The following is a 15661-nucleotide window of genomic DNA, read 5'->3' on the forward strand; positions in this document are numbered from 1 at the left end:
AGCGAAGCGGCTACACAGACGGGCGGCAGACGCACAAGCAGATGCATTGAAGTGAACATTTAGCAAAGTCAAAGAAGTGGCCCTTTAAGCATTCGAATGGCTTTTAGAAGGTTGTGAGTCTCAGAGGAAATGTAACCCGGTCACGTAGATGCAGGTAGAGATGGCGTCCGAGGAGGGAGGGGAGTAGTGCAGGTGAGGAAGGCTTTTACGAGACCTCTGTGGTCCCTCAGTGTCTACAGGTGAGAGAGCGCTGCAGGGGAAGGCTTGCTGGCACCTTATTAGGACGCTAAATGGGCACATGAGAGGGATGGCTTCCAGTAAGGGCCTAAGAACAGGACAGGTTTGTTTTTGCGAAACTTCAGCGAGTGCACTCTGCTCGGCTCAGACATCAGAAGGCATTCTTTATTCACCCCCCCAGCTCTAACGTCCTGGGACACGTTTAAATGCGAAAACATGAGAAATTGGAAATGTTTTTTTTTTTCCACTATGAGTATTGCTGTCCACACAGAGTGGCAGGCTTCTGCTTTCCACACAGAGGAATGGTGGGGTCCAAATTCTGGCCCTCCATGTCCATGTCCATCAGGCTGGGCCGCACCGGGCCCGCGTTGCTGTCCCCGGAGCCGAGCGGGCTGTCGCAGCTGCTGCCCGGCGACGAGCTCAGGGTCCGGGAGAGGGAGCCCAGCTTCCAGGGGTCGGCTCTCATCCGGACCGGGGTGGGCCGCGGCCGGGGGGCAAACTCCAGCGTCTTGGGTCTCTCCAGGGGACTGATGAGAGGGTCCGGGACGGGGATGGGTGGAGCGGGGGCTTTGCGCCGCTGGGGGATTGGGAAGATGGTGGAGGGGTTGGGGAGGCGAGGGATGTCCAGGGAGTCCTGTGTACCTGATTGATGACAGAGAGAATCTTTGTTTAATTAAGGAAAAACTACAAATGTTAGGATAAACAGTTCAATACAAACGGGAAACCTAGAATTCCTCCGCCCACCAGTGCAGTTTCAGTCTGCATAATTTCACATTATTCACAAGCTCACTGTGACCTTTGACCCTTGGAATCAGTTCATCTTTAAGCTCAAGTGACGACTGGTCAACATGTGAAGAAATGCCTTAAAGGCAGACTTGAGATGTTGGGTACAATTGGCCACAACATGTTTCTGTGACCTTTGACTTTTAAACATCCAAATCGAATCAGTTCCTCCACGAGTCTAATTGAACATTTGTGACGGCTTTGAAAAGATTACCTGAGAAAAAATAATATATATAATTTGATCTTTATTTTGTTCTTGTACCTTTGTTCCCTTTGATGTGCGGCGCCCCCGGTGGAGGAGGCATGGGCATGCTCCCGTCCGACGGTGTCCTGCGGTGTCCCAGGGTTTGGGCTCGGGGTCGTATCGCCCCTTCTGAGGGGGTGCGCCTGTGCCCTCTGTTCAGGGCCATGGTTGCAGACACGTGGGTGGGCGTGAGCGACTGGTTGGGCTCCTTCTTGAAGCTCTCCGCCCGCAGGTCCAAGAGCGGGTTGAGGTTCGGGGCCGGAGGAGCCGCCGGCGTTTTGACTCCTGTCACCGGGGTCAGGGAGAACTCGTCTGGGTCTGAGGGGAGCAGGGACTTTGTGGAGTTGCAGTCGGACAGGGAGGACAGAGAGAGCAGCGTCACAGAGGGAGAGGGGTCCAAGCAGGGCAGCGAGGAGTCCTGATGTCTGGACAGGGACAGGGACAGGTTTCTGCTGGGGGGAGACGTGCTGCGACGGAAACGTCCCGTCCGCTGAAAGAGACCGTCCTTCTTCTTCCGCTGCTCCTCTCTGAGGTCCTGCTCGTCCTGAAGCACCTGATGACGACATCACGTCACATTAACAAACTGAACAACCACTGTCCTCTGCTTCTAGAATCTAGAGGTTTCCGACATTAGGAGCATTGTGCCTTTTCATTTTCAGAATAACCTGGCCATTTTGAAAAGAAAGATTTAACTGATGTGACTGATAATTGATGTGGTTGCCTTTGACATTTATAATTTATTATTATAAAGTTGTGTAAAAATGTAAAAAAAAAAAGTGTAAAAATATGATAGAAAAGCAATGTTCCCCATAATTCCTCCACCTTCCTCCAGGCTGACACGTGACTGTCTAGTTCGTATAGTGGTTTGAGAACCGTCGTGATTTATTTGTCATTAAAAAAACAGTGTGTGGGGGGGGGGGGGGGGGTGCTCGTTTTGTTAATGATGTTGTTAATGAATCAAAAGGTTTGGGTTGTTTCAAAGCCTTTCTGCTGTTGATTGGGGTCAGTGCAGGTCACAGAGCAGCTCAATCACAGGTATTGATGTAGTGACTGGTCCACTGGTGAACAGCAGATGTGATGCTGGCATTTAGCTTGGACTGATGGTGTCAATACCAGTTTCCTCCTTTAATTTCATAAAAGACTTTTATAAAGCAACTACAGCCAAAGATTAAATCCATATCACGACTTTCATCGACGCCGTCACTGTTACACTCTGAATCGGCTCTCCTCTCCTCCGCCTGCTGACTCAGCAGCATCACACGTCTCCTGCTGATCATTTGGAAGCTTGTTTGTGCCGCGAACATCCTGTTCTGTCTCGTTCCAGCGGTGATGTGTTCCTTCGAGCTCTGGAGACGCTGGGTTACTGTGCGTCAATGGGAGGCGCCACTCGCTTCGAGACACAGTGCGTCGTCCTGTTGGAAGTACTGATCTGAGAGCGAGTCGACTGGGGCATGAAGCGATCGACCTGATCAGCAGCAAATCTGATTCTAATCTGATCCAAGAAAACACTATTACACACTTCCTGCTCGACTGGAGGTCAATTTATGCTGATTAAGCAACTGTCTGCAGGAGGAGGAAGCTGTTTGTGAAAAACTATAAGAGTGAATAATGAGGGTGTCAGAGAACATATTGTTTTTTACCCCAATTAAAATCTTTATCATCAGGGCAGAGACGTTTTTTGCAGAAAGGCTACAGAATAAATTAAAGATAAACTAATAGAAACAAGTTAAAACTATAAAATCTCCCATAACGTGTGTGTGTGTGTGTGTGTGTAATAAATTCGAAGAGGAAATTTACATTTGCAGTGTTGATAAATATCTATGTAAATTTATTAGGTAATAAAATAAAATGTGTTTCCAACCCTCTTATTATAGTTTCATTATTTATTTATCTATTTATTTTATGACCTAGTAAAGAACTTGTGGATTACTATCTCCAACAAGGAGGTTTGTTTTCATCCCTGTCCCTTATTTTGTTTGTTTGTCTGTCAGGAGGATTATGCAAAAAAACACAAATTTCCAGGAAACTTAATAGAAAGATGGGCCAAAGGCCAAGAAAGAATCCATTACATTGTTGGGCAGTTCTAAACAAGGGGGCGGATCCTGGGAATATCACTTTGTTTGATATGACTTTTTATGCCATTTTATTGAATTTCCCAGAGAAAAGTTCATGGAAATGATGAAGAAAATCCATAAATGGTGGTCTGTGCTCTACCTGATGCCATTCTAGTTCTGTCGTACAAACAAATACAGGATGTTTTACAGTTTTAAAATGTGTCATGGCTTCTCATCTCACCTGCAGTTTTCCCATCTGCAGCAGGTCCTGTCCTAAGGCGACGGACGCGAGCAGAGAGGCACAGCCCATCAGCAGCAGATCGCTCTTCTTCCTCTGGTTGCAGCGCCGGAGTGAGTCCTGGTAGCTCACCCCCGATCCCGGGCCTCCAGTGGCCTGACCTGTGCTCGTAGTAGACACACCGACAGCAGGCATCGTGTGGGGGCCCATGCTGCCCCACAGAGACCCAGAGTCGTCCGCAGCCCCGTTACTGCTGCTCTCTGACGGCTGCAGGGAGCCTGGTGACTCCTCGAACTCACTGCACTCCTCTGTGAGAGAGGAAGGCCGAGGGAGTAAAAGAGAGGAGTTAAGATGACGTGTCAGGCAGTGACGAATGTTTTATGATAAAAAAAAAAAGCTCAACACTCACCCATTTCGTTCAGGCTGGAGAAGCCAGCAGTCATGGGGGCATGTTTGGGGGACTTTCCCAGATTTGGGGCACTGGACGACCAAACTTTACTTCCCTCACCCAGAGATTTCAGCCTGTAACAAGAGAAATTCAGCTTTAAAATAGATTCATCAGATAAGAAGCAGAAAGAATCTAAATGTTTCATGTCATTTAAGCAGTGGGCGATTTGTAGGCAATTGGGGGGGGGACAATTCTCTTAAGAGCACAATTGCCAATTCTGCCATTCCCTCATCCCCTTTAAAACAGACTAGATTATGTGCAGATAGAGAATCTGTGTGGGCAGGAAGGCATTCTACACTTAATTCAGTCTTGCCTGTGATAACAAACCTCAGGATCCTCACGATTGACTTTTGGTCACCAACTCCCTCAGATAGAGTGTGTGAGACTAATCCTCTTTTAGGAAACACTGTTCAGATAATTCATTCAAATCTATGCACTTGTGCCTCCCTGATATTTTTTTTGTGCTCTCTGCTAAATTCACAAGTCACCATCTGTGCGGGTGTGTAGACCTGCAAACAGATGAAGCTGTATCAAAATGCTTTGAGTTTTTCAGTCTGGTAAAAAGGGAATTATGACTTTTTACTGGTTAATGTTATTCCTGCATCTGTGTAACTTTCCTCCTATAGTCAAAACAACAGGCTGTCAATATCATTTCTGAAACATTTCACAAAACAGGCTTTCTTTTAGAACGACAGTAAGTATTAATGGTTTACAGCATTGAGTCACACTGTGACACTTTATAAACAACATATTCAAAACTTTAACTCTTTAAACGCTTTCATAACTCATTTGTTATAATTGTTTCTCCGTACTTGTCCTCCCCTCCGAGCCTCTCCCTCTGGTGGGTGGAGCTCGGTCCCCAGGTTCGTCCTTTCTTCTTGTTGGTCGCCAGGTCTTCCTTCTTGCACACGGCGCTGCGTCCCCACGTCTTGCTGCCATCGCTCGGTGTCACTGATACACAACACAACACAAACATCTTAAACTGGGACATTATGTATGTTTTAAGATATTGAGAATTCTGGGTCATTGTGTTTCAAAACTGAATCGCACACAAACAAAGAAATGTCTGTGTTTCAGGGGGTCTGTGCTCACATCTGATGGCTCTCAGCCGGGGCATGACTCCTGGGCTGGCAGGTGGGGTGGTGCTCTCGCTGCCCTGGGTCTTTCTCTTGTCCACACTGGGAGACGCCTGCACTGTGATCTTGTGCTCAAATCCTGCAGGACACGAACAGAGGACATGTGCCAAATTATTTTTACATAACATTTCCATATGGGCTGGTTACGGGAAAGCACACACACACAGCAAAGAGCAGACCAGTTGGAGCTGCAACATGTATCACATCCGGAAGACGCGCTGTTTAAAAGGTGAAGGACCCTAAAACTAAACAGTGATTTAATATAGTTTTTCTGTTTACTGTTAGTAAGATGAAGTTAACGAATAAAGAAAACCTTTTCACGTTTTTTCTGAAAGCATCCTCACTTTATTCTTTGCTTTGAATTTGTGACATTAATTCAATGTTGATAAATATAATGGCAATTTGGACAGAGCTCCACTAAGTAGCCTTTGTGATAAATTTCCAGTCCATTTGGCCGTATTTATCAAATTTATAAAAGTCAAATTTAAATAAAAAGGCTTTAAATGATAAGTCAATAGCTACAGAGGTACAATCACAAATAAAGTAGTTTATGTCTTTTGTTTGAATCTAAATGTTACAAAACTTTAGAATAGAATAAATATCATGTTGAATTGATTTGCTTAAATTTCTTTCATCCAATTTTGTAATACTTCATCCCTGTTTCTTTATTTATACATTATAAATTTATAAGACTATTGTTTATCTAGAGTGTTCATTATTTAATTTTAAAGTACTGCAGCTCCTTCTCCCACCCACCAGAGGGCAGGCTGATGCAGTTGCTGTCTCGGCCCAGCTTCAGGAGTCTACTCTTCTTGAAGTGGCCCTTCCTCTTCTTCACGCTGGGTTTCTCCTGGTACATCTGGTGGATGATGATGTTCAGCTCCCGCTCCACGATATCAATCTCCCTCTCAGCCAGCTCCTGCTCTCTCCTCCTCAGCTGCTCCTCCTGCTCCCTCTGCTCCTCGGCAGCTCGAGCCAATGCCTCCTCCCAGGACCTCAGCTCCTGCAAAGAGGAAGATGAAAAAAGAGGAGAGGAGAGGAGAGGAGAGGAGAGGAGAGGAGAGGAGAGGAGAGGAGAGGAGAGGAGAGGAGAGGAGAGGAGAGGAGAGGAGAAACATTGTAAAATAAAATAAAATTCTAGCATGAATTCAAAATATGAATGTACCAAGCTAAATGAACTTCCACCACTCCCATCCACGTATCCATGTATTTTCCAGAGGGACATAACCGTGTTGGTCTGAGCTGGTCCTGGACCAGCCTGGACCAGCCTGGATCTGTGTTTTCACATCTCTCACCTTCTCTTTGGCCCGGAGCTCGTCAAACATCTGCTGGATCTCCAGCCTCCAGTCTTCTTGTAAGGAGTGGAACGACTCCAGAGGCATCTGGAACATGGCCGACTGCTCGATGGCCAGCAGTCGCATCAGGATGTTGGTGAACGACGGCCTGCTGTGGGGGTTGGGGCTCCAGCATTCTGTTGAGGGAACAGGTGTCAAATGTCATTACTATAGTAAGGTGAAGGTCATTTATGATTATAACATAAGACAACAACAACATCTTCAATAATTTGCTAAATATTTTCTCAATCAATTGGTTTTAAACCAAATCTGAAAAAAGTGTTACCCAGAGCTCCAGGTGACACCTTTACAGTATTTGTTTCATTCAACCAATAATTAAAACCTCAACACTATTAACAATAATATTATATTCAATAAAGAATTTAAAGGAAAAGCAGCAAATCCTCACATGTAAGAAGCTGGATCCTAGAACATGAGTATTCGCTGCAGATCATCAATATATTACAAACCAGACTGAATCATCGTCTGGATATTTTTCTATTATTTCTTGCTGGTTGGAGAGGAGGCAACAGAAGAAGTGGCGCGGAGCAAGATGGGAAAGCATATGGCCACCATCAGGAGCCAAACCCTGACTGACAGTGTTACAGAGACACACCTACAATAATCTGCTGAGCTGCAGACTGATCTGTGTCGTCTCTCCAACAGTGAACCACAGAGGAAATCAGAGGGACAGATCCATCACACACCGAAAACCTCTTTCCAAGCAGACAGCATTCCTTCACGAGGGCAGATTAATTAGCATAAAGAGCACGAGGATAAAGTTGGAGGGAGGAAGATGAGAGTGAGATGATGACAGGAGTAAACATAGAGTGTAGGGAGCAGTGAGGGATGACAAAGGAGAGATTAATGGATGAACATGGATCAGAGGATGTGGAGTGAGTGAGTGAGGAGGAAAAGAGAACACACCTCCCTCGCTCGGATGGTTTCATTAGACATCAAACCTAATGGGCAGATTACCGTTCTCATAAAGAAGTAGTTAGGAATAAGCACATTTGGGGAGTTTGGATCTATGGCCGGTGTGTGTTTAAACAGAGATGACCCCAACGTTGAACGAAGAGCCTCCACCACTGTTATCGCTGCCTGGATCATTTGCAAGGTGAAAGAGAAAGAATCCAGCCCAGGGGAGCTGAGATGAGGATGTATAAAAAGCAACTTCATGAATCTTCATCCATTTTAACTCTTGGCGCCCGTTTTAAATTCAGCCACAGTGACCTTGAACTAGAATCACCACCATTTGATTGTAGGCCTCCGTCAGCCGAAGTTCCAGGTACACATTTTTTACCAAATCTAAATCGGTTAATTTTTTTGTCCAAGTAACAACAGGTCAAAATTCCCTGAAGACCAGATTCAATATATCATGTTTAAGTGGCAAAAAAAACATGGTTTGTGAGGCCACTGTGACCTTGACCTTTGACCTTTGACCTTTCCCCATCCAAATCTAATCTCTTCATCTGTGAGAGATAGTTTATGGAACAGACCAAATCCCAGTTTCCACTCTGACCAAAGAGTGGACTTGATGTTCTTGGATTAAATAATCTCTCATGGTGTTGTGGTGGGTGCCTGTTTACCTGCCAGCAGCTGTGCAAAAGGCTCAGGGCAGGTCGAGGGGACTGGAAGTGTTAGCTTGTTCATCGCGACACCGTAAGCTACGGCCAGTGCATCGATCTCCCGGTACGGAACCTCGCCGGTCAGCAGCTCCCAGAGCAACACGCCAAAACTAAGAGAGGAGACAGAGAGGGGAAATGGATCTCAAACTCATTTACTCTCCGTCACAGGAGTCTCCTCTGACAATCTGGGAGGAAGTCTGTCACTGTGTAGATCGGGGGAACAAGGTGACACACGGACTCCAGCGCTCTACCTCCACACGTCGCTGCTCTTGGAGAAGAGGGAGAGCTTGATGACCTCGGGCGCCATCCAGGCGTACGTCCCTGCCGCACTCATCTTGGTGGTCTGGTGCCATTCTCTGGCCAGACCGAAGTCGGTGATCTTCAGGGTCTTCCCGTACAGGTCGTCCCGCGCCACTGGCTCCAGAATGAGGACTGAGGAAGAGGAGGAGGAGGAGGAAGAATAAAGAACAGTTAAAGGGTGACCTTGTACACAGTTCCTTTCAGAAAGGATAACACAGAAATACAAATACTTATTTGTCGTTGAAATGCGTGGAAAGAGATGCCACACTCAAGAGACAAACAATATACACAAAGAAAGATCCTTAAAGTAAGAGACAATCAACCTTGTTTCACAAATGTGATTATTTGCTGTTTCAAATAGTTTCTTTATGATAGGGAATTAAATATCATTGATTTTTTTTAAATTTTAGTTGAGGTAACAAAGAATTCAGTATGAACTTTGGGAAATTGCAACAAACATTTCCTCCATTTGTGTGAAAAAAAATCTATTCACTGTTTTGAAAAGAAAATCAACATTATCCATGAACCTGTCGATAATGAAACAATTATTAAGAGCAGCCCAAATACCAGCGTCTCCCCAAGAAGCTGTTCAGGCCTAGTGGGACTCATCCCAAAAAAATCATCATCGAGCAAGCTGTGTAACCTTTTGACCTTTTGAAAAAAGGCGCATCATGAATGCAGTGAGTACAAGTAAAAAAAATCAATAGAAAATATTGGCTGTGTGATCCACCAGGTCTGTACTATTATATGGGAAACTGTGTACATGTATAATGAACATGATGGTTTAGTATATGAGCATAACTTTACAAAAACAATGTATTTTCTACTAATGTATCTTTTTCCCCACTAAAAACAACTCACATTGAATTCAATACTTAACTTCTAATCATCATATGTTGATAAGGTTTTACAAGCTTTCTTGGAGCAAAACCATGAAATCCAGTTTCAACAACTACAACTGTGGAAAAATTCCCATTAAGCAACATGTAAACAGTGAGGATATTGAATAACAGTGATGTTGACTGAACAGGTGTGGTCAGACCAGTGGGCGTCAGGTTTCTGCTGTGAGGTGAAACTACTGCGTCTCCTCTGGACAACAGTCTGAACAATGTGACTCTTCCAGGTACGACTTCCTCCTTCATTTCCGTGTGAGAGCTGCTATGGAAATATTTATAGTGTACACAGCTCACACAGGGAGCCAGGTTGGGGCTGATTCTCTCTCTCTCTCTCTTTCTTATCTACAAGCATATGCAAAGAGTGGTGGAGAGAGGCTGCCCACACAGCAGCGTCTGTTTACACACACACACACACACACACACACACACACACACACACACACACACACACACACACACACACACACACACACACACACACACACACACACACACACACACACACACACACACACACACACACACACACACACACACACACACACACACACACACACAGGCTATGAAGGTGTGCCTCTCTGTGCTCTGCTCCATCCACAAACTCACCAGCAGCAGTTTCAGTGATGAAGAAGTGAGTCAGGAAGAAGTTACACAATATAAGTAACTTTTCTTAAGTAAAAGTACCAATACCATACCGTAAAAGTAATCTATTACAAGTAAAGGTTATACATTTAATATGTAATTTAAAGAAAGTCCCCTTCAGAGACATTCGGTTCATTTATGTGTCCAGTTTAACTACTTGATACATGTTACAGACCAATCAATTCATTGATTAATAGAGAAAATAGTGGATTCATCAACAAGGAAATGATTCACTTCTTACAGCCTGAGCTTCTCCTGCGGAGCCACACAGTCCGATGTGTCTAGTGCACTAAGTGTATTTTACTGTGGAATATAATGAGGTAGAAGAATAAAGAGGCATGAAAAGGGAATGTTAAAGTGAAGGACTCTTAATGAATGGTACTTGAGGACAGTAACGTACATTCGACCTGTACGTTTAGGTCGTGTGCTGCATCTCTCATCTGCAGACAAGGAAGAAGTGCGGGCTGCTGACAGTGATAATAAGCCATCGTCCAACCTACGTTTACTATACTCATAGTGTGAGTGACAGCCGTCTCCTCCGGGCTGTGTGTGTGTGTGTGTGTGTGTGTCTAAGAACATGGAAACAGGTAGACTTAGAGAAAGCGAGGGATGTGGATGTGTTTGCATGCTCAGACGGGCGCGTCGTCCTCCTCACAGTCAAACCTTCACAGCTCTGTTTTTGTTTGAGAGGCTGACGACAGTGCAGCGAGGGAAAACAGACACTGAATGGAGGATGGGACTAAACTCCACCCGAGAGCGTAGCAGCGTTTCCACCTGCTCCCTCTCTTCCTGTCTTTCCAATGCAATTATAACATCACGGCGTCGATCTCGCACCTCGAGGAACGTCTCCGTGTTGCTTCTTGACACCACCTGCACGTGATCCTCCTTCCTGCCACAGGTTGATCACAGCCGTCAGCCTTTCAGTCATATGTCAAACACGCAAATCAAGATGTTTGCATTCAGCTGTCAGAACAGAAACTTGCACTGCAGCGAAACACAAACAACGCCCACGAGGGTGTGGGACGCATCACAGCATATTGGGGGGGGGGGGGGGAGAGAGAGAGAGAGAGAACTGTCCTAAAGGATAAAGTGGTTTTTACACAGTGCAGTGGCAGAGCTGTTTCAAATGTTATCTGAAAAAAAAGAGTCTTTATGAAAGAGAAACACTCCCTGGATACTACAGCAAGTCTCCCATAGCAACAGGCTTCATGGGACACATTACTCACAGGCCAGGAAGTGTGATTCATTAATCACACAGCTTCATTATCATAAGCATACTGTGAGAGTTGGATTAGTGATCACGTGAAATGTCTCCGTTCCAGTTTGAATTTCGTGCCGCAACCATACGAGTGTGTGTCTGTCCTGCCAAGAGCCCACGATGTCCACACACACCACAACATATCAGAGACGTCATGTGATCAATAACCAGAGATATATGAATGTAAATAACGGATTGACATGTTTACAGCCACAGAAGCAGCTCTGTGAGGCTGTGATGCTTCAAAGCGATGGATCAAATCTGTGGTCAAAAATCTATTTATTTGAAGCACTTATTCTTTGAGGATCGCAGAGGGCTGGAGCTCATCCCAGCAGACACTGGGCTGACACAGAGCGATTTAGAGTCTCCAATTAAACCAATCTGCATGTCTATGGACTAAAACCCACACAGCCACAGGGAGAACATCTTACTCCAGCCATTCAAACCCAGACACTTACTATGAGGAGACAGTGCTCACTGCTGCATCACCTCTCTCTCTCTGTTATAACGTCAGCATATTGATGTTAAACAGCTATAATGTTTGACATGTTTAATATTTACTCATAAGAAATAAATAAAAAGTACAGACGAGACCTTATTAAATATTTAATTTGCTTTGCGCGTTTTGAAAAAATAGAAATCTTAATCTCATGGGGGGCTGGATTAAAAATTTCGGGATCACCAAAGCTATCATGCTTGCATAAAATAAAAAATGTATTCAAATTATACAATCAAATTTGACAATGAAGCATCTGTATCACGAGTTAGTTAATACGCAGTAAAAAAAACTCCCTTGCTGTTGATTAGACGCCTGTGGCGGAGAGAAGCAGGAACAGCCCGATCTGTCGTACAAATGTAAATAAGTGCAAAGCTTCACAGCACAAACTGGGGCTAAACTATTTATTTCTACATTTAAAGACGTGTTTTATTAACCTTAAACTTTTAATACTAGGTGTCAAATAATAATTACACATTTATTGTGGGATTTTCCACTTGCCGACATTGTTGTAGTTATAACCCTGGGACAATGATGTAACCACCGGCACGGATGAGAAGACTCTATATAGTAAAGTCGGGGTTAGTAAATGAGTCAGTGCAGCGGCAGTTCCTGTGCCTCATGGGAGCCAGTGTGGGTTTAACCTTTAACCTCCCGCTGTTCATTCCTCCATCCCTGGACCCTGACCCCAGAGTCACTGTTCAAACACTGATAAACAAGTGATCGGGCAAGAGAGGCTTCAACTTGACTAATTCTCCACAGTGCATTAAACCCAGGTAACACATTAACCAACAGTCGGCTCAGAGGAATTCAGTCGGAGGTCTTCAGAGTGATGGTATTTGTGTCTGAGCCCAAACATGATCGAATATGACACCAGAAACAAGCTGTGCCACGTGTTTGTCCCAGAAACAGGGCAGCAAGAGAACATACCGTACAGTGCTGCGTCAGCATAAATGAATGACCGATTAGCAATTGTCCAACATGACAACAATAAAGTCTAAAGTGGAGCTGGGTGGTGACTGCAATGTAAGCACCACTTAAACAGAGCAGGAACTCAAAGGACACCGGAGAGTACATACCTCCGCCAAGGCCTACGCCCACCTTTACCATGATCAATAAAGTGGATCCACTTAAACATCTAATGGGCTCTTCCTTGGTTCTCGACCCAACCCTCCCCAACATTTCGTGGCGAGCAGTATAGAATCTTTAAATAATCCTGTTGACAGCTAGAATGAAAAAAGCCCTTAAATCCAGTCAAGCTGCACCAAATGTCACAGTCACAGATATCAGTTTTTCATCAAGATCCATGATTTAGTTCCTGGGAAATTGATGGAAATGATAAAGAAAGAAAACATAGAAACTGTCTGAAACGGTGATATCATTTAATGGGTTCTTTCTTATCCTTCCACCGAGTTTCATTGAAATCTGTTTGGTATTTTTTGTGCAATTGTGATTAGAACGAACCGAAATGATAGAGAGATACTTGAGTTAAAAACAGGTTTGACTTTTGTTGCATCTCTGTGCTTCCCCTTCTCTAATAAATGCTTAAAATACAGCAAGATCAAAATATTACATATAATATGTAGTTTGCTAAAAGACACTTTTCATGAAAATGCAGTCTATCAGAAAATGTCCTGTTTCACTCTGATGCCATGAAATCTAATCTTTACCTATAATTAAAGCAGTCTTTAAAACCCACTGAGCCACGGTTTGTTGTTCTCATAAAACTAGAAGACGTAGACTGACCAAATAAAAGAAAAACTGTGTACCATTGTTTTCAGTGTCTCTCCATGGAACCACAGAGCTGTTATCTCTGTGCTGCCTTAAGTAAACAACGATACCTGCTGAAAGAACATGTAATCAGCTGTGGGAGCCTCAGGCGTCACCTGAGCAGTCAGCTGACAGATCTACCTGCTCCCGTCAGCTGATCAGGAGCTGGTTCAACCTGTCAGCGCTCGGAGCTGCTGACTGTGATCTTTCCTCTGCCCTTCAACCTTACAGACAGGATGTGGTTAAAGACAGGGATGGTGCATTTAACGGGTGGTGGATATTGTTTGGTATTTGAGTCTTTTTCAGCTTATAACAATTTTACTTTTAGATTTATTTCCTAAATTTGACAATTGATATATTATTGTCATATTCACAACACAATATTTGTGACTGTAAACAGACAAATTCTTTCCAGACAATAGGTATTATACGCTGAAAAAGAAAAAGTATAGAAAAAACAAACTACATCGATAAAACCAATAAAAAACGGTTTAAAAGCAGTTGATGCCAAAATTGCAGTGCACATTCATTCATTACAATATAGTTTAATTGATAATAACAAATACTAGTTAACTGCGGTGATCCTGCTGAAGTACCAGCCGTGTCACTGTAACAGCTGATACTAACGTCTGACTTTCACTCTTATCAATATCAGAAACTGAAATCTAGTTTATATGAGGAAACATTTACACTGTGGTTAAATCAGACTCACTTGAACTATGTTTGTGAACACGGTGTAAATCATAACAGAAGAATCTGATTCTGGGTCAGAAGCGGTAGGTGGTGACTTTCTGGTGCTTGTGCTGAGAGATACAGACCAGAGCATCTGTACGTGACCTAATTTCCTTCAGCTATTCTTACTTGCCATGAGCACAGAGGACAGCACGATGCTTCGCCGGGGTAACTTTCACTGTTTGTGTTATTATGGTTACAGACCAGTTCAATCTGCTGTGTCATTATAACTTGTTGTTATGACAACAAAGGCAGGGGGGGTAGTTGCAGGGAATGAGGAGGCGCCTCAGAGCAGAGAAACATCTACGCCCCCATGAGGATCCTTTTTAAGCTCTCTTAGTTTATCACGTTAAAATCAGTCACGGTGAGTTGTGCTGCTCACACTGTGGAACCACGTGTGTGATGTCTTCATTATCATGGGAGGGTCTGCTGGGGTCAGACTAAGGTCTGTCAGGACTACTCTCTGAGATGTGTTCACCAACTTTATACCTGATTCAAGTGAAAAGATCAAGTCCATCAATGAAGCTGCTTTCAAACATGCATTTTCCAGGGGCTGTATGTGAAAAAGAAATGTCTGAGTCATTTGATTGAGAAATTTTTCCAGAAATCTTTCTGCCAGTCCGCCGGCAAAATGTCCAAACAATGTCAGAATGCGGCCACAACAGAATACAGCAGGAGAATATTTGGAAAATTCCCAGCGAGCAAGTCGATGATATTTCCAACATGCGACAGAGGAGAAACTGGAAAAATTTAAATATCTCAGGATGAAAGAAGGAGCCATAGACACAGAAGAACCTGACATATATGTCAACTTGGAATCACTTTTGGTGGTAAAGGCAGATGCCTAAATTCTTAAACAAGTTGCAGGGACTGTGTTTTCCACAGTGGAATTCAAACGTCATGTCCTGCCTCCTTTATGCACTTTGGGTGCCACCAATCATCTGAATGTTCCAGAAACTTTCTTGAATGCATCTGACCTAGATAATGTCCTGCGTTATTCATATGTGAGAGGCAAACTCTGGAACATGTCCAGACCCAATGCTCCACCGTTGTTCTGTTCATGTCTGTCACACAGAGGATCTGATACTGTATTCAGAATACCTGCATCATGGTTAGAGTAGTTTTCATCATCATGAAAAGAGACACTTATATGTACACATCTTGTATGAGAGACATACTATCTGTTTTCTCTGATACAATGCATGCTGGGAATGTATTTGTTTAAGATCCTATTTTAAGGAATTGATTAATTTAACTCAATTCAACTGAAGTCCACTGAAAATAAAAACTAGAAACTAAAACTTGGAATAACCAATTTCTTTTTTTTCCATATTTTTAACAGTAGCTTTTTCTTCTCCTTCTCTTTCCCCCATCTACTCTTTTTGCTCCGCCTCCTGCCCTTCGTCCAGGAACAGGTGAAGCCTGCAGGGTGGAACAGCTGTTACCACGGCGCCTAGTCAGCGAA

The 15661-nt window shown here is 43.9% G+C and overlaps 1 protein-coding gene across 1 annotated transcript in view; it reads right to left on the reverse strand.

Moving 5' to 3' along the window:
• Nucleotides 1-361: 361 nt before the first annotated feature.
• map3k10 (mitogen-activated protein kinase kinase kinase 10) overlaps nt 362-15661 on the reverse strand; it is a 29229-nt gene continuing 13929 nt past the window's right edge. The window contains exons 2-11 of the mRNA XM_062385916.1: nt 8354-8534; nt 8064-8212; nt 6436-6611; nt 5897-6143; nt 5097-5219; nt 4817-4955; nt 3966-4078; nt 3560-3864; nt 1283-1817; nt 362-879 (exon numbers count right to left, since the gene is read on the reverse strand). Of these exons, the coding sequence (XP_062241900.1) occupies nt 485-879; nt 1283-1817; nt 3560-3864; nt 3966-4078; nt 4817-4955; nt 5097-5219; nt 5897-6143; nt 6436-6611; nt 8064-8212; nt 8354-8534 (2363 nt within the window). The 3' untranslated portion in view covers nt 362-484. The remainder of the gene's footprint in view (nt 880-1282; nt 1818-3559; nt 3865-3965; nt 4079-4816; nt 4956-5096; nt 5220-5896; nt 6144-6435; nt 6612-8063; nt 8213-8353; nt 8535-15661) is intronic.

The sequence above is a fragment of the Platichthys flesus genome, chromosome 4 (genome assembly GCF_949316205.1).
Source record: "Platichthys flesus chromosome 4, fPlaFle2.1, whole genome shotgun sequence".
NCBI classification, from domain to species: Eukaryota; Metazoa; Chordata; class Actinopteri; order Pleuronectiformes; family Pleuronectidae; genus Platichthys; species Platichthys flesus.